This window comes from Populus nigra, chromosome 8, assembly GCF_951802175.1.
Source record: "Populus nigra chromosome 8, ddPopNigr1.1, whole genome shotgun sequence".
NCBI classification, from domain to species: domain Eukaryota; kingdom Viridiplantae; phylum Streptophyta; class Magnoliopsida; order Malpighiales; family Salicaceae; genus Populus; species Populus nigra.
In genome coordinates, this window is record NC_084859.1 from 19,577,125 (window position 1) to 19,599,473 (window position 22,349).

Genomic DNA, 22,349 nt, shown 5'->3' on the forward strand with positions numbered 1-22,349 from the left:
ACTGATATGAAAAGGAAAAAACAAAAACTACCCTAAACTTCTACCCTGTTGCTTCCATACCTACGAGCTCTGAACCAGAAATAAGGTTAGGAGTTTGAATGGCTATTTTGCGATGGTAAAAATATAGAAGAGGGTGTCAAATATGAAAGAGTTGAGTCCTCTCAGTTTTATCATTCATGCATATAAAATACTGGCTACGTGTTGACAAACACAGGAAGGTGATTGATAGCAACAGACTCACATTGAGTTTGGTTTGGACTTAGGAGAAGCATATTTTAGATTACAGGCATGATTGAATGCATGGATTGCAAATTGCCATTTGGTACACTAGTGGTTTATTAAGCTTGTTGTCAAGAAGCTTAATCATCTTAACAAATGTATTTCTTTCGCATGGTTGGAATTTAGGAATTTGGATAGTGAAGTTTTCTGGTAAACAAATTGTAAAGGTTTGCACCCTTTATAGGTGTTTTTTGTTGGTTCTTTTGCCATTATTTGGCAGATAATAATCAAATAACAAGCCTCGATTCATGGAATTGCTTGATGGAGGAGATAAAGATATGTAAGAACTAAAGGGAAAAGGACAATAAATTGTTTTTTTCAGTTTGGACTGCATACTGCATTTGTTTTTTCAGGGACGGTAGAGTATAACTTCCAAATGACTTCATCTAAATAGGCAATCATATCTATGGTGAGTTTGCTTATATATTCATGTAACCGTAACTTTTGTAGTTCGTTTCTAAACTTCATTGGACACGAGCTACAATTGTTTAAACGTCCAAGCTAGCATCGATTGCATGCTTATTTACATGCAATGGAACAAGTATTTCAATTGTTGTGTGATGTTTCAGTTGTTAAACGTTCTATTTTTTTCTACGGAGCTAAATTTACATTGTCCAGCTAATAATGAAGGTGGAAACCTTTTTCATAATGATTTTTTTGTTGTTGTACCAGGGTATCCTCCGGCCCCTTCCGGACCAGGAGACTAATCCCCTTCGTGGCATCACCGGGCACCTTAAAGCGGGTTCCACTACCAGTGAGGCTTAGAACCATGTTCGTCTTACGGGGAGGACTATCCCCTTGCCGCTAGACCCAACCCTCGTTGGTCTTTGCATAATGATTTGATTGCTAGGGACATGGATTTTTCCATTTCTAGTTCCCGTTCCTTGTGGTTGCGTTCATAGTCATTTGCAATTAGCAACAGAGCTATATGATTCAGCATTTTTGTGCCAAATGATTTCCTTGGAGCAAAAATACTGGATCATTTGTGTGGTATAAGATTTTTAAGACTGGAATTGAAGTTGTCAGCAGTGTTTTAAATCCTATTTTAGCATCAAGCATCATTATCATGAGTATTTGTAATTTAATTTCTGACTTCTCTAGTCAGTGATTTTTAAATTCAGGCTTTTACTGGATTCAAATACTACATTAATCTGCAGAGTGTGTTTTATCATTAAAAAGGACGTGGCTCACATGTGGTTGCAGATGTTGAAGCCAAAAAACTAGAGCTGTTTTGAGCTCAAACTCTGATATCCCATAATTAAGAGCAAAAATATCCTGAAAAGCTTTTCTGTGGACAAAAGGCTTGATAAGCACCAGTGTTCGCTTTGCCTGACCTCCCACCCTTCAAATTAAGGACAGTTGCAATTTGGCCCTTCAGCTTTCAAGAATACTTGGAGCTGGGGCCTTGATCGTGCTTCCAAGTGTTTTTAACCTTTGAAGACTACATGAAGGTGCCCTTTATGATGATGTTTTGTGCAGGTCAGAGTTCAAGCGAATCAATGGGTTTCCTACAAGTGTATTACCTTGTACAGCTACTGATTCTGGGACATTTTAATGAGGGATAGCTCAGTGAAACTTGAATTTCATCAAAAACTAAGAGCAAGTAAATAATGTGTCAAATTTTTTGATTGACAAATGAACTGTCAATTCTTATTATAATCTACTAAATAGAAAAATTCACTTCCTTGAAAAGATGATAAAACAAAAGGTGTTCTTACAAAACATCTTAGAATAATATTCTCTTCTAGCTAATGTTATCATTCATACTGCAACTTTCCCTGTGTAGATTGTGGCAGGATGAAATTTTTGGGCTGGTCTGATAAACATGTCAGCAGGTTCTGCAATTCCTTGTTCCCCAGCTTTCAAAGGAAGTAGCCTAGGCTGCACAACAAATTGCTTGCGTGAACCATTTGTCATGTGGGGCAATGTACCAGCTGTATCTGAAACTCCACGCGCAGTAGTTCCGCCCATGTTACTAGATTGCGGTCCAAATCTGAATTGCTTGGCAGGAATTGAAACATGCTGCTTTGCCCTGTTGAGGTCGCGATGCACAGGCGTGATCGAGTAAGCGTGTAACTTGTTGGGGGAAGGAAAGCTGTGATTGAGAATTGAATTAGATAAAGCCCCATGATATCTCTTGTAACATTCCTGCTCTGATTCTCCACTTGTTCCAGCACTAGCAGCATCCCTGAAGCGAAGGGAAGGAGGAATATAAAAGCAACTCCTGAAGAAAGGATGTTTCAAGGCCTCATCCGCAGTGGGCCTATTGCAAGGATTCCAAGAACAAAGCATTGAAATAAGGCTGATTGCATCCTCACTAGCAGATGGTATCAATGCAGAGAGAGGGACACCATCAAACTCTGGAAATTGGTAGTTGATTGTCCTTGCCAGATGAATTCCATCAGCCCATGAATCCATGGTTGGAGCGCCTAGTACACTGCATATCTTGTACATCTGGTTTGCATCTCCGGTACCAGGGAAGAGCGGACGAAGAGTGAATAACTCGGCCATGATGGCACCCATTGCCCACATATCAACTTTAGAATTATAAAAATCTGATTGTAGAATAACTTCAGGCGCCCGATACCAGCGAGTGGAGACATATTGTGTAAACGGTGGTCTCGAATTGATTTCTCTAGCAAGCCCGAAATCAGCAATCTTGACAGCACCTCTGGTAACCAACAAGTTCTCTGGCTTCAGGTCACGGTGAAAATACCCTTGCTTGTGCATGTAAGCAAGACCCTGAAAGACCTGGTGACACAAGTCCCGAACCTCTGCTTCTGAGAACAGGGTTTTCCTGTCTGCAATGACTTGATAAAGGTTCTGTTCCATGTACTCGAAAACAAAATACAAAAGTTTGTTTCTGAGGATTAGTTCTTTAAGCTTCACAATCTTGGGATGGTTCAGCTTCTGTAACGACTTGACTTCTCTCAAACTCAGACATTCTTCCCATGAATCATATTCTCTCTTGATCTGCTTAATGGCAACAACTTCACCAGTCTCTTGATTGATCGCTTGCCTGACACTGCCAAAGGCACCCTCTCCAAGTTCTTTAACTAACATGTACCTCTCCATTATTGTGCACCGATCGAAAGATCAAAATCTAATAGGAAAAAACTGGTTGCGATAAATCTGACCATTAAGCAAGAAACCTAAAGAAACTGATAAAAAACCGGAAACCATAAATTGCTGGCTTCATGGACAGATAAAAATACCATTGTGAATGGTGATACAGCAATTTCGACCCAAGCCAAGTGCACAAAACCCTAAAAACAAATCTTTCTTTTGTATGTCTGTGCAAATACTAGCAAGGAAACAGGGTTGGCTCCGTATATATGTTAGTGGAATCATATCTGTAATCCGTGGGACTACATGATTTGATATCCTTGTGCGACACGGAGAAAGAAAAATACTCGGGTTAGAACGGAGGGAGGAATGCTGCGAGTTAACAATTGCAAGTAATGTAGGGATCCTCCGCTTTCTTATGGGCCAACTACATATGTATACGCGCGCGCGCGTATGAAGAGACAGGCACCGACTCGGGAAAAGTTATGGAGTTACCAGCTTACAACGAACTCAAAAAGTAAATGCCAACTCTTTCATGCTTTCAATTTGTAATTTGGATGTGATTCTATTTACTTGTTTTATAGGTTGTTTCAGTACGGTAGGGTTATTTTTTAAAATATATTTTTATTGAAAAGTATATTAAAATAATTTTTTTTATTTTTAAAAAATTATTTTTAATATCAATACATTAATATATCTGAAAATAAAAAAAATTAATTTGTTTCAAAAAATTTTTGAAATTCAAAAATAAATTTAACCTTAATGTTCAAGTATAGGAAGGAAACTTGCTTGGTAGATAATCCAATCTCTCTCTCTCTCTCTCTCTCTCTAATAACACGACACACCTATATAAAACACATTAAATCTAAAACAAGATGTTTGTTTTTTATACTTAATCTCTTCATACAATCCCGGCTGAGGCATGATTTGAAAATAAATGGGTTGGGAAAGGGGGAAAAATGCTTGAAAGTGATGATGTAGATGCTAGGCTAGAGCAGAAAGTACTGTTACTCGATCGTGCAAGTGCATGCTTGTATTTGAGATGTCGAAGATCGATATGTTGGTGGTGGAGACAAAGCACGGGTGAAAGGGACAAGAATGGCGAGACGAAAGGAATGGTTAGCTGAAGATCTTTGAATTGAGAGAGATGAGGGATTAATTGTATGGTGGATGCGTTTGCAGAGAGAGACATGATAAATCAATATGAAAAATGGCTGGACTTTGAAGTAGATGAATATGCACTTGGAGTAGAGTTTGAAAGCCAAATATTTAATTCACTGTAAAGAGGGTGGGGAAATTGTATGGTGGTTGTGCCTGTAGAGAACAAACATCTTGCAATTGTGTTTCGATAGAATTGTGCAAGGAGATCCCCATGTATGTTTTCCTCGAGGTGTTTATGAGATTCTTAAATTATTTTCTTCATTTGTTGGCTTGTGAATCGATGAGAGAGTTCATGAGTTGTAATTGAGGGTTCGAGAAGTCGACTTATGAATATTTTCGGGTTTTAAAGTGGTATTTAAGAATATAGAAATGGTTTACGGTTTAAAAGTGTTTTTTATTAGGAAATACATTAAAATAATATTATTTTTTATTTTTTAAAATTATTTTAAATATTAGTATATCAAAATGATATGAAAATATATATATAAAAAATTAAAATAAAAAAATTAAAATTTTTAAGAAACACGGTTTTAACCGCGTTCCCCAACATTATTTATGACATAAAATGAGTTTCATTTTATAATAAAATTTTAAAAAATACGGTTTCAACTGTGTTCTCAATCACTACTTAAAACAGAAAACAAACTATAGTTCAATTCTTCATTTTATAATAATAATCCAGAGATGAAGAAAGAAACTTGCAAGTATATATGATGAGAGAGTCGAGATGCTACAAGATCAATTTAATATGATATTTTAACTGATGCACTGAAAATATTTAAGAAAATGCTTGAAAGGGATTTGTGTTCATGAAATGAGTTTTGAGTCTTATGGATAAGATTACTATAATTATGAATTATGAATGGTAATTTCATTATTTTAAAGTTTAAGTGATTTTTTAATCATTAAAATAAATATAATGAAAAACCTGTAAATAATTATATATTTTTTGTATTTTTAGGATGTTAAGTACTAACACTTGTTTAAAGTTTATGAAAAAAAATATAATTTGTCAAACTTTAGTTAAAAAAGAAACCAAAATATAAGGGTTTTTTTTAATTATCTATATATGAATTATGTTCACATAGTTTTTATAAAAAAAAAATACTAATTTAAAGAAAAACTCATCCTAAATTAAGTTTTAGGTTGTTGTGTTGATTTACCGAGCTATACCGAGTTTTATAATCATGGTTTAAATGTCTAAAATAAATATTAGTCATTCAATTAAAATAAAATACTAAAGGATTTGTATTTATAACGATGATTATGATAAATAGTTTTGTTTATTTAAATATATGATGAGAATAACTTTAAATTAGATCGTTTGATATTTTCTAAAATATCTATCTAAAATAGTTTATGTATTTTATTTTAAGATTATTTTTGGTAATCTATTTAATAAATGTAAAATATTTTATTTTTTATGATACATGTACACTATTTAATTGAAATTAATCATAAAAAAACTATATTTACTTCCAAAGAAGGTCCGCCTTTAATCAAAGCTGGTGGGGAGGGTTGAAACATGCCCATCTGGCATATACTGAATTTTTTTATTTAAATTTTTTTTTTTATAATTTTAAAATATATTGATGTTTTGATATTAAAAATAAAATTTTAAAAATAAAAAAATATATATATTATTTTAATATATTAAAAAATATATATCTTTAAAATAATTATTATTACAGAATGTCGTATTCCTTTTGAAATTATAGCTGCTCAAGTAAATTTTTTAAAATTTTATTATTTATTTATTAAAAATTATTTATTTATTTTAAAATTATTATAATATAATGATGTTGAAAATAATTTTTTTAATTTTTTTTTAAAAATATTTCCAGGCAACCAGACTTTTAGTACATTGCCAGCCAGCCAGTGGAGAAACCCTAACGAAAACCCTTCATCTTCTACTGTCATCAAATCTATCAGCATTTTGCTTCCCACTAAAAATGGGCACCAATATTAATGGCAATTTACCAGTCAGAAATCTGCTGCTTTCTTTGATTCAAAAGCGTTTGGTGAAAACATCATCTACTACACGACCTCCCAATGCCTCATCATCTTCTTCTTCTTTTACTGTTCAATATCTCATCAACTCATGCGGCCTTCCTCTACAATCTGCTCTTTCCGTCTCCAAAAAGTTCCAAATCGATGAAAATAACCTTCAGAAGCCTCAATCCGTCATCCAATTCTTGAAATCTTACGATTTTCAAGATTCCCACATTGCCAAATTGATCGAAAAGTGGCCCGCTGTCCTCCGTTCCAGAACCGAAGATAATCTCAAGCCTAAGTTTGACTTCTTCATAAAAAATGGCTTTGTGGGTCAGCTTCTGCCTCAGCTTGCCGTATTAGATCCGGTAATTTTTAGAACGTCCTTAGATGCTTCTATCAAGCCATGTTTTGAGCTTTTGAAACGATTTCTTGAAAGTAATGAGAATATTTTAGCTGCTCTTAGTCGTGCTCCTTTTTTAATGTCCTTTAGTTTCAATGCTACCGTGCGACCAAACCTTGACTTGTTGAAAAAGGAGGGAGTGACCGCTGATAGGGTTGCAAAACTGCTATTGTCGCAGCCAAGATCTTTACAACATAGTAATGATAGGATGGTTTATGCTGTCACTTATCTTAAGCAACTGGGCATCGAACCAGACAAGACAATGTATATACATGCTCTTACAGTGATTGCACGAATGAGTGAATCTGCTTGGAGGAAGAAAATTGATATGTTTAAGAGTGTTGGGTGGACCGAAGAGGAGGTTTTATGGGCTTTTAAGCGATTACCTTATATATTATTAACTTCAGAGGAGAAAATCCGGAGCATGATGGATTTCTTTCTGAATAAGATGAAGTTGGAACGGCAAACTATAGTTGCCAATCCTGCGCTTCTTAAATACTCTTTTGGCAATAGGATTCTTCCGAGGTGCAATGTTTTGGAGGTTTTGAAGTCAAAGAAGCTGATTAAAAGAGACCCAAACATTGCTACTTTATTAAAATTAAGCGAGAAGGATTTCATGGAGAGATGTGTTATCAAGTATGAGGATAAAGTTCCTGGTTTACTGGAGATGTATGGAGGAATTGACAAAGGAAAAAGATGATAATGGATAGCAATGAAGGTATTGTGTCAACTTGTTTTGATTTATATTTCTCAATCTATTACTTGAATACTGTGAATTCATTTTCTTGTGATTTTACATATTCTCTCTGTAAGTCATCCATTGGAGTGTGTTTTTACTAGCATTTGTTCATGTTGAAGATCATTTACCGTGTAATTCTTAGAATTTTCTGGGAAATTTTTAGTAAACACAACTGTCCTGATAAAATTATGTGATCGTATAATTCTTCCATTGATTTTCAGAGTAAAACTGAATGGTTGAGTATTTTCATTTTTGGTAGAGATTTTTGCTTTGGGAATCTTAATTTGAGCACTAAACATAAGAGCAGCTTTATAAAACATGCTCTTTGGTTGGTTCCCTCACTTGCTCATAAGCTAAAAGGGTTCTGATGCTTGTGTAAATAATTGTTTTTTAAATTTCATATAATGTTGTTCAATGATAGAACACGATAGGAAAAGGAAAAAAACAAAAACTACCCTAAACCTCTTTAGACCTTGTAGCTTCAATCCCTATGAGCTCTGACCCGGAAATAAGGTTAGGAGTTCGAATGGCTATTTTGCTAAGGTTCAATATAGAAGAGGGTGTTGGATATGAAAGATTTAAGTCCTCTTAGTGTCATCACCCCTGCATATAAAATACCGGCTATGGTGTTGACAAACTCAGGAAGGTTGTATCAATGGACTCGAACAATGAGTTTGGTTAGGACTTGGGAGAAGCATATTTTAGATTGTATAATGAATGAATGCATGGATTGCAAATTGCCATTTGGTACTAGTTTTTTCATTAAGCTTGTTGTCGAGAAGCTTAGTAATCTTAACAAACATATATCATTTGCATGGTTGGGATATAGGAATTTGGATGGTGAAGCTTTCTTGTAATCAAAGCATACACTCTACTGGTGTTTTTTGTTGGTTCTTTTGCCATTATTTGGCAGATAATAATCAAATAACAAACCCTTGATTTACCAAGTTGCGTGATGGAAAAGATAAAGATGTATAAGAACTGAAAGGGGGAAGACACTAATTTTGTTTTTCAGTGGCGGTAGAGTATAACTTCCCACATGACCTCTTCTTCATATCTATGGTGAAGATGCACATGTTTATTTAAGCGTAACATATGCTTGTCATTTCTAAACTTCAATGGACACATGCAACAGTTGTTTAAACGTCCAGACTTGACACAGATTGCATTCTTATTTAGAAACAATGGAACAAGTATTTCAATGGCCGTGTTATATTTCAGCTGAAAAACGATCAATGTTTGCTTCGGGGCTAAATTTACATTATCTATCTAATAATGAAGGTGGAGGGCAACCTTTTGTTTTCTATAGTTACATGTGCGCAGTGCATAATGAATTGAAGTTGTCAGCAGTGTTTTCTATAGTTATCTTGAGTAATTGAAATTTAATTTCTGACTTATTTATACAGTGATTTTTAAATTCATGCTTTTTCCTGATTCAAATACCATATTATTCTCCTGAGAATGTCTTATCATTAAAAAGGATTGGCTCACATGTGGTTGCAGATGTTGAAGCCAAAAAACTGAAGCTGTTTTGAGGTCGAACTCTGATATCCCACAATTAAGAGCAAAAACATGCTGAAAACCTTTCCCGGTGGGCAAAAGGCTTGACAAGCACCAGCGTACGATTTGCCGGACCTCCCATCCTTCAAATTAAGGACAGTTCAAATTTGGCCCTTCAACTTTCAAGACTCCTTGTAGCTGGGACCTTGATCGTGCTTCGAAGTCTTTTTAACCTTTGAAGACTACATGAAGGTGCCCGTTATGTTGTTGTTTTGCACTTGTTATTCACCTTGTACAGATATTTTGTAAGAATTGAGCTCTGTTGTTGCATGTAACAAAATTGATTAAAAATTTCATCTATTTCAAGCATTAAAACGAACAATAGAGGTAAATATTTCAAATTTACCCAGGATGTATAGCAAGTTAAAAAAAAATTCAGATCATAGAACTTACTGTATAGAAAATTTAATATTTCAGGATGAATACATTACTCAAAAAGTTAATCTTTCCCTTATTTACCAGTTGTATCAACAATCTGATTACTCTCTTTTTGAAATAAAAAATTATGATGGATTATGCAGTAATCCATACGTGAACACAAATTTCCATATCTGCAATTTAGTTTATTCTTTTTTGACATTGACTTGGATCAAATCCAATTGACTTGATAAATTGATCCACAATTTAGATATCATTTTAAACTCTGTTTTTATCAGAAGAAAAAAATATTTATCACGTTCTGAGCTCTTTCTTGAGCTTGACTTGTTTATCTAATCTATAAACACGTTTAATAGGAATTTCATTTGTTATAATCGCAACAAATTCAAACTCATTATTAAAATCTTCCATAACCTCCTGCATCATATTGGGTTTAGCTTGGTTGGACAGAGATAATGTTGGTTAATTTGTTTCCTTACCTTTTCTATATATTTCCTTTATAGCATTTTATTTTACTTCTTGTGTATATAAGGGATCATACAAAGCATTCGTTTGATTGTTAAAATGTCACTCAGATATTAATTTTACCTTCATGTCCAATCAGCTCCAATGATCACGTCTAATATTTTTTTTTCTTTTCTTTTTTAGGTCACACAATCATCTCAAGATAAAATAATTGTATTAAAAATTTAGAAATTCATGGATATCCAAAGTGAATATGGAAAAGTTTGAGTATGAAAAGGTAGGAGTAATGATAATTTAAAAGATAGGAATGAGAATCAATTTGATAACCTATCAGGTTTAAGAAGGGATTCAAAAAATTGAGGAGATTGACATATCAACTTAAATTATAATTTAAAAAAACAAAAACAATATCATTTTAGTAAAAAAACACTTGCTCGAACTAAAATCCAATCCGGGTTAAATTTTAAATTATCAGGTTTACCTGTAGAGCCAAGCCGAGTAATATAGGCATGGTTTAAAAGCAAAATAAATAAGAATTCAACTTAAACGAAATAAATGGGGTTTGCATTTATAGAGGTGACTTCACAAAGAGATATCTTAAATACAAAACTATCCTAATTTCTTTCATGATTAATCTTGGAAACGTTTAACTTAGTGGAACAAAGGTAGTTTTTCTATGGCTTGTTCCAAATTATATTTGCTTAATTGTTGCTTGAATCACAATTTAAGGAAGCTAGAGGCACTGTCTTTGCCAGTTGCTTACGACAATTTCTCCAAACATTAAATCATGATTGGATATGACGTTATCTGCTGTTGTTTTCATGGTATGTTCAGACCAAAAACGCCATTGCTAATTAAATGTAGGTTCCAATCATTTTTCAACTACGACAAGTTTGTAGCAGAAAAAAAACAACAGAAAAATCTGGAGAAAAAAAACATGAAAAATAAATTACTGTAAGAAAATCTAAATTCCTTATGTTAATGGTAGGGATGGCAAGTGTAACTAGATCCCATGGAGGTCCACCTTCATTTAGGGACCGTTTGGGAACGCGGCTGCGGCCGCGTTCCCAAAAAATTTGAAAATTTTTTGTTTTTTTTTTTTGCTAAAATTTAATATGGTTTGTACGTTTTGGATTGTTTTGATGTGCTGATGTTAAAAATGATTTTTAAAAAATGAAAAAACATCGTTGGCATGCATTTTGGCACGAAAAGTTATTTGAAAAGCACCCGCAACCACACTGCCAAACACGCTCTTACTCGATCGAAAATTAAGTGTGGAAGGAAGTTCGTTCTTAAAGTGAAGGTAGAGGCTAATAAAATACTGGCATGGTTGGGTATAGAGCGTGTTTGGTAGTATATTTGAAAGTGTATTTGTGATTGTTTTTTAAAATATTTTTTATTTATAAATATATTAAAATGATATTTTTTTTATTTTTTTAAAATTATTTTTAATATTAGCATATTAAAATGACCAGAAAACATAAAAAAATATTAATTTGAAGTAAAGAAAAAAAAATTCAAATTATTTCAAAAATATTTTTGAAACTCAAAAAAAAAAAAAAACAGGCCTTATCTTTATACTTGAATTTACACATAAATATATTTTATTTTATTTTTACAAATAAATTTACGATAGTTTATGTATTTCTAAAAATATTATTTTAAGTAATTTGTTTAATAAATGTAAAATATTTTATTTTTAATGATCCATGTATATTATTTAGTTGAAATTTATCATAAAAAAATGTGTACTTCTAGGTCCATTTTTTTTTTTAGTTTAACGTGGGTGTCTGGGTTAGCTTGCGTGCACCTCGACTAATCTCACGGACCCTGAAGTTAAGGATCATGTAAGCCTCCAGTGGCCATCATATGAGCAATCACATGGCTCGAACCTGAAACCACAGAGAAAATAAACTTTTTAGTCCCAAATTTTTACCACTAGACCACCACCCAAATAATTCTAGATCCGCTTTTTAATTAGAGGAGGAGTGGAGTATTGAAATTATACTAAACAGTACACTCTCAAAGAAGGAGGGTTTTTTTTTTTTTTTTTTTATGGTGCTTTATTGTTCATTGAATCACCTTGATACATATTTTTAATTATTTTGTAATAAATTAATGTGTTAATTAGCGTGTGTGACAACCTAAACGTCATGAGTTCGAACGCTGGGGGAGGTGCATTTATTTTTTGAATGGTTATAAATGACCCGCCTATCATATTTTTTTCAAAAAAAATATAGGGTGAATGAATAAAAAGATAGAACAAGGAGAAGCGTGTGTGACTAGCCTGCTACTTGTGAGCCACGTGTTGACCGTAGTCGTTGTTGAGTTTTTATTTCTTTTTATTTTTTTTCATTTACATTCTAAAAAATTTACTAGATTTATTTACTTTTTATTTTTAATATGGTTTTTATTTTTAAATACTAGTATAATTCTTTATTTGAATTTTAATATTTTTTCTTAATTGTTATGTATTTCATATGAAAATAATAATATTATAAATAATAAATTGTTTATTAAAAATTGATTGAAATGAGTTTACATTATAAAAAAGTTTAAATAGATTTTGAAGATGATTTCATTACATATTACATTTACGATTTTTTTAGATTTTAATCCCAATGTCTATTTTTTTTGTTAATTTATTTTAAAAATCATAACATATTTTTTAAAACAAAAAAAATGGTTTTAATTAAAACTATTACATTGAATAAGATAAATAAAAGACACATTAATAGAAAAGCTTATTTTACAAAAAAGAAATCCAAAACAATTGTATTTTAAAATTTAATGATAATGTAAGAAAAAATTATTTATGTATTTTCATGTTTAAAAAAATTAAGTTTTTCATAACATAACGTGAACGTACAAACTAATTTAATTTTGTACAAATAAAAGTTGACTTAAAAGTTAAAGAATTTATTTGAAATGAAGATAAATATTACTTTTTAAAATATTTTTTATTTAAAAATATATTAAAAAAATATTTTTTTTATTTTTAATATCTAATTATTTACCAACGCTGAAAAATAATAAATTAATTTTTTTAAAAATAAAATAAAAAACAAGGTGCTACCTCAGTTACAAACCGAGCCAAAATATCTTCATAGATGCAAAAAACTAGAGTGTGCCTCCTTCGACCTCCATTGTAATCCCTACTCAATGGGTTTAAGTTTAACATAAAGGCTCTCTGTCCCCCCTCTCACTCCAGTTTCTCTCTGAAAAAAAGGGCCACCTGAAACAAGCCCATCTGGGCCAGTCAAATTTAGCAGACCGCCAGCCAGCCAGGGGAGAAACCCTAACGAAAACCCTTTTTCTCCTTCTATTCCTGTCATCAATCTTACAGCATTTTGCTTCCCACTAAAAAATGAGCACCAATATTAATAGCAATATACCATTGAGAAATCTGCTTTCTCTGATTCAAAGACGTTTCCTGAAAACATCATCTACTACACGACCTCCCAATGCCTCCTCTTCTTTTACTGTTCAATACCTCGTCAACTCATGCGGGCTTCCTCTACAATCTGCTCTTTCCGTCTCCAAAAAGTTCCAAATCGATGAAAATAACCTTCAGAAGCCTCAATCCGTCATCCACTTCTTGAAATCTTACGATTTTCAGGATGCCCACGTTGCCAAATTGATCGAAAAGTGGCCTGCTGTCCTCCGTTCCAGAACAGAAGGTAATCTCAAGCCTAAGTTTGACTTCTTCATAAAAAATGGCTTTGTGGGTCAGCTTCTGCCTCAGCTTGCCGTATTGGATCCGAGAATTTTTAGAGCCTCCTTACATGCTCATATCAAGCCATGTTTTGAGCTTTTGAAACGTTTTCTCGAAAGTAATGAGAATATTTTAGCTGCTCTTAGTCGTGCTCCTTTTTTAATGTCCTTTAGTTTCAATGCTACCGTGCGACCAAACCTTGACTTGTTGAAAAAGGAGGGAGTGACCGCTGATAGGGTTGCAAAACTGCTATTGTCGCAGCCAAGATCTTTACAACATAGTAATCATAGGATGGTTTATGCTGTCACTTATCTTAAGCAACTGGGCATCGAACCAGACAAGACAATGTATATACATGCTCTTACAGTGATTGCACGAATGAATGAATCTGCTTGGAGGAAGAAAATTGATATGTTTAAGAGTGTTGGGTGGACCGAAGAGGAGGTTTTATGGGCTTTTAAGCGATTCCCTTGTCTATTATTAAGTTCAGAGGAGAAAATCCGGAGCATGATGGATTTCTTTCTGAATAAGATGAAGTTGGAACGGCAAACTATAGTTGCCAATCCTGCGCTTCTTAAATACTCTTTTGGCAATAGGATTCTTCCGAGGTGCAATGTTTTGGAGGTTTTGAAGTCAAAGAAGCTGATTAAAGGAGACACAAACATTGCTACTTTTCTAAAATTAAGCGAGAAGGATTTCATGGAGAGATGTGTTGCCAAGTACGAGAATAAAGTTCCTGGTTTACTGGAGATGTATGGAGGAATTGACAAAGGAAAAAGATGATAATGGATAGCAATGAAGGTATTGTGTCAACTTTTTTTGATTTATATTTCTCAATCTATTACTTGAATACTGTGAATTCATTTTCTTGTGATTTTACATATTCTCTCTGTAAGTCATCCATTGGAGTTTGTTTTTACTAGCATTTGTTCATGTTGAAGATCATTTACCGTGTAATTCTTAGAATTTTCTGGGAAATCTTTAGTAAACACAACTGTCCTGATAAAATTATGTGATCGTATAATTCTTCCATTGATTTTCAGAGTAAAACTGAATGGTCGAGTATTTTCATTTTTGGTAGAGATTTTTGCTTTGGGAATCTTAATTTGAGCACTAAAACATAAGAGCAGCTATATAAAACATGCTCTTTTGTTGGTTCCCTCACTTGCTCATAAGCTAAAAGGGTTCTGATGCTTGTGTAAATAATTGTTTTTTAAATTTCATATAATGTTGTTCAATGATAGAACACGATAGGAAAAGGAAAAAAACAAAAACTACCCTAAACTTCTTTAGACCTTGTAGCTTCAATCCCTACGAGCTCTGACGCGGAAATAAGGTTAGGAGTTTGAATGGCTATTTTGCTAAGGTTCAATATAGAAGAGGGTGTTGGATATGAAAGATTTAAGTCATCTTAGTGTCATCACCCCTGCATATAAAATACCGGCTATGGTGTTGACAAACTCAGGAAGGTTGTATCAATGGACTCGAACAATGAGTTTGGTTAGGACTTGGGAGAAGCATATTTTAGATTGTAGCATGAATGAATGCATGGATTGCAAATTGCCATTTGGTACTAGTTTTTTCATTAAGCTTGTTGTCGAGAAGCTTAGTAATCTTAACAAACATATATCATTTGCATGGTTGGGATATAGGAATTTGGATGGTGAAGCTTTCTTGTAATCAAAGCATACCCTCTACTAGTGTTTTTTGTTTGTTCTTTTGCCATTATTTGGCAGGTAATAATCAAATAACAAACCCTTGATTTACCAAGTTGCTAGACGGAAAAGATAAAGATGTATAAGAACTAAAAGGGGGAAGACACTAATTTTGTTTTTCAGTGGCGGTAGAGTATAACTTCCCACATGACCTCTTCTTCATATCTATGGTGAAGACGCACATGTTTATTTAACCGTAACATATGCTTGTCATTTCTAAACTTCAATGGACACATGCAACAGTTGTTTAAACGTCCAGACTTGACACAGATTGCATTCTTATTTAGAAACAATGGAACAAGTATTTCAATGGCCGTGTTATATTTCAGTTGAAAAACGATCAATGTTTGCTTCGGGGCTAAATTTACATTATCCATCTAATAATGAAGGTGGAGGGCAACCTTTTGTTTTCTATAGTTACATGTGCGCAGTGCATAATGAATTGAAGTTGTCAGCAGTGTTTTGAATCCTATTTTAGCAGCAAGCAGTGTTTTCTATAGTTATCTTGAGTAATTGCAATTTAATTTCTGACTTGTTTATACAGTGATTTTTAAATTTATGTTTTTCCCTGATTCAAATACCGTATTATTCTCCTGAGAGTGTTTTATCATTAAAAAGGATTGGCTCACATGTGGTTGCAGATGTTGAAGCCAAAAAACTGAAGCTGTTTTGAGGTCGAACTCTGATATCCCACAATTAAGAGCAAAAACATGCTGACAACCTTTCCTGGTGGGCAAAAGGCTTGACAAGCACCAGCGTACGATTTGCCGGACCTCCCATCCTTCAAATTAAGGACAGTTCAAATTTGGCCCTTCAACTTTCAAGACCCCATGAAGGTGCCCTTCATGTTGTTGTTTTGTACTTGTTATTCACCTTGTACAGATATTTTGTAAGAATTGAGCTCTGTTGTTGCATTTAACAAAATTGATTAAAAATTTCATCTATTTCAAGCATTAAAACGAACAATTACATTAAGATCATAGAACTTTTCCAGGATGTATATAGCAAGTTAAAAAAAATAATCAGATCATAGAACTTACTGTATAGAAAATTTAATATTTCAGGATGAATAACATTCCTCAAAAAGTTAATCTTTCCTTTATTTACCAATTGTATCAACAATCTGATTACTCTCTTTTTGAAAAAACAAATTATGATGGATTTATGCAGTAATCCATACGTGAACACAAATTTCCATATCTGCAACTTAGTTTATTCTTTTTTGACATTGACTTGGATCAAATACAATTGACTTGATAAATTGATCCACAATTTAGATATCATTTTAAACTCGTTCGGGTCAAAATTAACAATTTTTTATAAAAACTTGTATGTTTTTATCAAAAAAAAAATATTTATAACGTTCTGAGCTCTTTCTTGAGCTTGACTTGTTTATCTAATCGCAACAAATTCAAACTCATTATTCAAATCTTCCATAATCTCCTGCATCATATTGGACAGAGATAATGTTGGTTAATTTGTTTCCTTACCTTTTCTTTATAGCATTTTATTTTACTTCTTGTGTATATAAGGGATCATACAAAGCATTCGTTTGACTGATGATCCCCGTGATGTTGGAGTGTGACAAAGCACACCTGATAAAATATGGCCTCTTTAAAAACAATGGATGGATTTTATTAAATATATCAGCTACGGCATTGATCACCTATCTAGTATCAATTAAAAGAGTACATAATTATTTTACAAAAAACAAATTGTTACATCAAGTGTTTTATGCAATTTTTTTAATTCGATCCAAGGACCTAGGTTTCATTCATAACTTAGCAGATACGAGAACTTGGCCCATTTTAGATTATATTTATTTATTATTATTATGGTCTCATGAAGTTTCTGACTCATTTTAGTGCATCCAAAGTTAAGCCATTGCAAAAACAAAAACAGAACAAAACATTCTTGTAGCCTGATGGGTTCGAAATCAAACCAAAAAATTGCATAGCACAGAATTGGGCTGAACTCAGCTGATACGAGAACTTAGCCCATAATAGTCAAGCTAGTCCAAAAACTTCAGCTGTCAATAAATTAACATATTAAAAAAAAACAAAAACAAAAACAAAACAACTACGCCCGTCTTTAACTATAGAACAAGACATGTTGTTCTATAAAATGAGCTACATAATAACTATTTTTTATATAAAAAAAAAATCAATGAAGTTGTTATTAAAAGTAATACGGTTTTTTTATAATGTACATAAATTATTGTTAGATTTTTCACGGTAAATAAAATTACTTTTTAAAAAATATTTATTAAACTAGCATTTAGAAAATTTTGTGTTTTTTTATTTTTTTAATCACAATTAAATAATTGAATTACCCTAAAAGAAAAAAAATATTAAACTAATGTTCAATGATTTTTTTGTATTTTCATCTTGCTTTTTTGGTTAAAATCAAGTTGTCTGAAGGGAAAATTTAGTATTTTAATATATAAAAAATATTATTTAAAAATCAAAAAGTGATTGTTTTCTAACTATGAAGTAGTTTCCATTTCATTCGTTGTTTTCTCTGAGAAAATTGTTTCTATTGTAGTTTCCATGAAATGGTTATATTTCCTTGAAGAATACTCATAGGAGATTTGCTCTTTGACCCCAAATATTCGAGATATGATATAAACTTGAATGTTAATTCTAGTTCCATGTCTTTTCCTCGTCCGTTTGATGGGTTCTGATGATATGATGGAGAATGCTAGCTGTTAAAGCACCTCATTTCCGTCGCCTTGTTGAATTTAAAACTGGCGTGACTTGGTGCCGTGATTCTTTCCAGGATCCTGTATTTGGTGGCTTCCCGCCCTCCTGCAAGGCCATCAGGACGCATTTCTTCCATGGCAATGAAAATGAAAATGGCAAAATCTTATCCCTTGGAATCTGGAACGAGTGCTTTGGATATGCTGTTGGTGGCTGTGGCTGGCTGAAATAAAAATCTATTTACACGTAGCTGGTGTTAACCAACCACGTTTTTTTAATGCGGATTCCAGTCCAAATTGAATTTGAACTCAGTTTGTGAAAAACAATTACCCATTGCTTTTCATGTGTTTTCTCTTCTCTCTTACAACCGATACTTTCTCATTACTTTCCCAATGGTCCCAATTGCTTTCCAAACGGTCCTCTACCCTTCCGAAATTGTTCTGTTACGGTTCCAAATCAATTTTACCTGATAGATCCCAACACGGATAATAAATTATTAAGATAGATAATACATTGTTTTCTCTTCTAGTAAGAAAGTACCGTTGTTTAGAAATAATAATTGATTGCATTGATAACAACCACGTACAGGACGATGCCAGTTCGAGAGCAACCTTCTTCCCCTTTGTCCCTTCTTCTTTTCAAATGAAGATCGTCATCCAAACCTTTACTGATTTGTCCCTCCATTGTTACCATTGCAGAAAAACCCAACAGATTTGTGCTGGGACCCGTAAGTACCTGTCTTATCTTCGTCAATTTTGCTTGAAATTTTGCTTAAAATCTCATTTTTGTTCTGGGTCTCCATTGTTTCAGTTTTCAGAAAAACACTGCAGAACCGTGCTGGAAAAACACCTAATCTTTTTAAAATAAATTTCACAAAAAATATTTTTTATTAAATTATTTTTTTTTTAACGACAACCACAAAAACAATTACAATAGCAAACACGCTCATGCTTGGGAGAAGAAACTATACAAGGAAGTGAGGGTATGGGGCACTGATGTTGTGGGTTTCTTCTTTGGTTGCCATGATTTTATATTTCTATTGGCTCTTAGCTTATATGAATTTTAATTAAATTATTTCTTATTTATATTTACTTAGAAAATTATATAATAATTTATTATTGTTTCTTTTTTACTTATATTTTTTATTTCAAAAAAATAATTTATTTCTTCATAAATTCATTTAGTTTTTTTTAATATTTAACTTAAATCGTATCCATAATAACAGTTTTAATTAAATAATTCTACTCACAATAATTCATTACTAAACATTTTGATATAATTAATTTCATAGCACACGAAGTACAGTAAAGACACGGGGGCCAAACGAATTCTCAATGTATCAACAATTAACGGCTTTAAATATTCTATAACTGTGATAATAATAGACCATGCACGTTCTGCTCTCTTATTTGAGCTCGGTTTAAGTAGGAAATTTTTTTCATTAACAGACCTCTTCTGCAATGGCGTCCCATTTAATTTTTGTCAAGTGTGATAATCACTGATTATCAAATAACTTGATTGTGTAACTAGTCTGTGTGAACGCTATGGTTCTACGGAGAAAAAAAATTTATCCTACTAATCTCATCAATCTCCTCTATAAATAGCGACTAGGTTTCTCCTCAGTCCTCACTCAACCAAAATAATATCTCTCATTATCCTCATTCACTCACTCTCTTGCACCATTTAGAAGTTTAGAAAAATGGCTACTGAAAATGAAGAACTTGAAAACATTGAGCTCAGGGAGGATCTTCCAACTGAAAGGTTGGCTAATGCAAGGCACGAGCTTGGTGAACATAATGGTGTAAACATGTCCATCGAGGTCTCTGACACTTTCGTCTTCAAAAATCCTGAGAACATGGGCAAAGCATTTTTAGGTGAAATTGGTCCTGAAACCGGCACTTACATCTACAGCCGTCACTACAACCCAACCGTGTTAAATTTTAGTCATCAGTTGGCTGCCATTGAAGGAACTGAGACTGCCTATTGCACTTCCAGCGGTACATATGCTTTAAATTATAATATATGAGCTGCTTCTTGGATGCTTTGGTTACAATTATATATGTAAATTAATTTCAATTATGTCTCTTTGGGAACATTTGATAAAATTGGAAGAATACATAAAAGATTAGCTTGTTCTTGCACAAGTATGACATGTAACTTCGATTCTTCCAAATGTTCTGATGTATCATATGATAGAATTCAATTCTTCCAAGCGTACAAAATAATTAAACCACGATTTATATGCTTTGGACAGGTATGGCAGCAATATCATCGGTTTTGCTGGAGCTATGCAAAAATGGAGGACATGTGGTGGCAGCTGAGTGTCTCTATGGTTCGACTTATGCGCTACTGAATAATTTCCTACCAGAGAAATGCAACATAACGACAGTCTTTGTGGACATAACTAAACATGAGGATGTGAAGAAAGCAATAGTCAAAGGAAAGACCAATGTGCTGTACTTTGAATCTATCTCGAACCCAACTCTTGTTGTTGCTGACATCCCTGAGCTGAGCAAAATAGCTCATGAAAAAGGAGTGAAGGTGGTGGTGGACAATACCTTTACCCCGTTGATTCTCTCACCAGCAAAACTTGGAGCTGATGTTGTTGTGCATAGTTTGACCAAGTATTTCAGTGGTGGATCTGATCTCATTGCAGGTATCTGCAATTAAAAGTTTCAGAAATTATTTTCCTTCGATTACATTATTATTCCTCAAATGTTGGAAAATATATACTGCAGATAATAGCGAAAAAATCTTCCTTTTCTAACTGTAAATCAATGGAAATTCCAGGAGCCATTTGTGGTCCTAAAGAAATAGTGAAACCGTTGATGGACTGGTCCCTGGGGCCCCTGATGATCCTTGGCCCCACAATGAATCCCAGGGAAGCCTATGAATTATCAGCAAGACTTCCTCACTTAAGCCTGAGAGTGAAGAAACAGTGCAACCGAGCCATGAAGTTGGCCCAGAGAATCAAGGAATTAGACCCGTCTCTCGGAATCATATATCCAGGCCTTGAAGGTCACCCTCAGCACAAACTCTTGGACTCCATGCGCAACAAAGGTTACGGGTTTGGTGCGCTTATCTCCATTGACATGGTAACTGATGAGAAGGCCAACCTTTTGATGGACAAATTGGAAAACAAATACAACTTTGGGTTCGTTGCAGTTAGCTTGGGCTACTATGAGAACCTCATGTCCGCCTCTGGTAGCAGCACCAGTAGTGAAATGGATCCTGAAACACTGAAACGCCTTGGCATTACCCCAGGGCTGATAAGGTGTTCTATTGGATACCTTGGCACTTTGGACCAGAAGTGGAACCAATTCAAAAGCGCATACGAAGAAATGAAGGAGTGATGCTACTTGTGCTACAATGGTCCTCCACTCTACTGTTTGATACTATAATAAAGAAAAATGTATCTTCCCTCTTCTAAGAGGTTTCTAAATATATATAAATAAATAATGTGTCCTGCGCGCATAAGGACTTGTTAGAAAGGAGATCAATGTTATCTCCCTTCTGTAATAAAAGATCTGATGGATCTTTTAAATTTGTGATAAACTACTTAATTAATGCGTGTTTATGCATTTCTACAAGTATCTATCTCGTTGGATTATGTTAAATGAAAACCAATATAAAGAAATATTGTGATAACTTTAGTGCAATTTTCTTCTCCAGAATAATAAGAAGAGTGTAAGTTGAAATAAGAATATGACATAAAATATCTTAGCGTAAGAAAGAAAATTAAATGACATAAAGTGCTTATTGAATATATTAGCACTGAGATAATAATTATGGATCCTACAATTAAAGCTTTTTTTTAGTTGATTGTCTACATAATTTTTATGTTAATTTTAGAGACTAACATGAGTATTATTTTCAAGGATATATAAAAGTTGGGCTTTAATGACTTATTAAAAGTTCATTCATAAAGTTTATTTGTTCATTAATTGTTTATTTTGAGGATGCAATATATTGTAATATGTATATAAAAAAATACTTGATTATAAAGTGTAACCGTTACAGTTCATATGTTGTATTTTTGATTTAAATGTATACTAGATATTTTAAATTCTATAAAGATATTGTTTTTTTAGGTGGTGTCATATGGATCAAAAGTAGAAAAATAATGAAAAATACTTTTAAAATAACTTATCTATCATGTAGATTTTAAATTAAGTGA

General features: G+C 33.2%; 4 protein-coding genes and 1 non-coding gene across 5 annotated transcripts; 4 read left to right on the forward strand and 1 right to left on the reverse strand.

Moving 5' to 3' along the window:
* Window positions 1-1,965: 1,965 nt before the first annotated feature.
* LOC133700510 (cyclin-dependent kinase F-4-like) lies at window positions 1,966-3,710 on the reverse strand. Its single transcript, XM_062124062.1, has one exon. The coding sequence runs from the start codon at window positions 3,352-3,354 to the stop codon at window positions 2,041-2,043; it is 1,314 nt and encodes a 437-aa protein (XP_061980046.1). The 5' UTR covers window positions 3,355-3,710; the 3' UTR covers window positions 1,966-2,040.
* Window positions 3,711-6,348: 2,638 nt separating this feature from the next.
* On the forward strand, window positions 6,349-9,545 carry LOC133701175 (transcription termination factor MTERF4, chloroplastic-like). Its single transcript, XM_062125005.1, has 2 exons — window positions 6,349-7,619; window positions 9,144-9,545. The coding sequence occupies exon 1, from the start codon at window positions 6,459-6,461 to the stop codon at window positions 7,599-7,601; it is 1,143 nt and encodes a 380-aa protein (XP_061980989.1). The 5' UTR covers window positions 6,349-6,458; the 3' UTR covers window positions 7,602-7,619; window positions 9,144-9,545.
* A 3,628-nt stretch (window positions 9,546-13,173) lies between these two features.
* On the forward strand, window positions 13,174-16,417 carry LOC133701024 (transcription termination factor MTERF4, chloroplastic-like). Its single transcript, XM_062124775.1, has 2 exons — window positions 13,174-14,559; window positions 16,115-16,417. Exon 1 carries the CDS (start codon window positions 13,411-13,413, stop codon window positions 14,539-14,541), a length of 1,131 nt encoding a protein of 376 aa, XP_061980759.1. The 5' UTR covers window positions 13,174-13,410; the 3' UTR covers window positions 14,542-14,559; window positions 16,115-16,417.
* A 3,368-nt stretch (window positions 16,418-19,785) lies between these two features.
* Window positions 19,786-21,762, forward strand: LOC133701457 (methionine gamma-lyase-like). The gene is made up of 3 exons (XM_062125386.1): window positions 19,786-20,169; window positions 20,427-20,828; window positions 20,963-21,762. The coding sequence occupies exons 1-3, from the start codon at window positions 19,872-19,874 to the stop codon at window positions 21,523-21,525; spliced, it is 1,263 nt and encodes a 420-aa protein (XP_061981370.1). The 5' UTR covers window positions 19,786-19,871; the 3' UTR covers window positions 21,526-21,762.
* On the forward strand, window positions 20,253-20,351 carry LOC133702457 (U6 spliceosomal RNA). Its single transcript, XR_009843747.1, has one exon. It is a non-coding gene; the product is annotated as a U6 spliceosomal RNA (small nuclear RNA).
* Window positions 21,763-22,349: the final 587 nt, after the last annotated feature.

What these genes read in the sequence shown, in the direction of transcription:
- LOC133700510 (XM_062124062.1), bottom strand. Translation starts at nt 3,354, where the DNA reads ATGGAGAGGTACATGTTAGTTAAAGAACTTGGAGAGGGTGCCTTTGGC.
- LOC133701175 (XM_062125005.1), top strand. Translation starts at nt 6,459, where the DNA reads ATGGGCACCAATATTAATGGCAATTTACCAGTCAGAAATCTGCTGCTT.
- LOC133701024 (XM_062124775.1), top strand. Translation starts at nt 13,411, where the DNA reads ATGAGCACCAATATTAATAGCAATATACCATTGAGAAATCTGCTTTCT.
- LOC133701457 (XM_062125386.1), top strand. Translation starts at nt 19,872, where the DNA reads ATGGCTACTGAAAATGAAGAACTTGAAAACATTGAGCTCAGGGAGGAT. An exon ending in TGCCTATTGCACTTCCAGCG is followed by an intron (nt 20,170 to 20,426) that starts GTACATATGCTT and finishes TGCTTTGGACAG; the next exon opens with GTATGGCAGCAATATCATCG. An exon ending in TGGATCTGATCTCATTGCAG is followed by an intron (nt 20,829 to 20,962) that starts GTATCTGCAATT and finishes TGGAAATTCCAG; the next exon opens with GAGCCATTTGTGGTCCTAAA.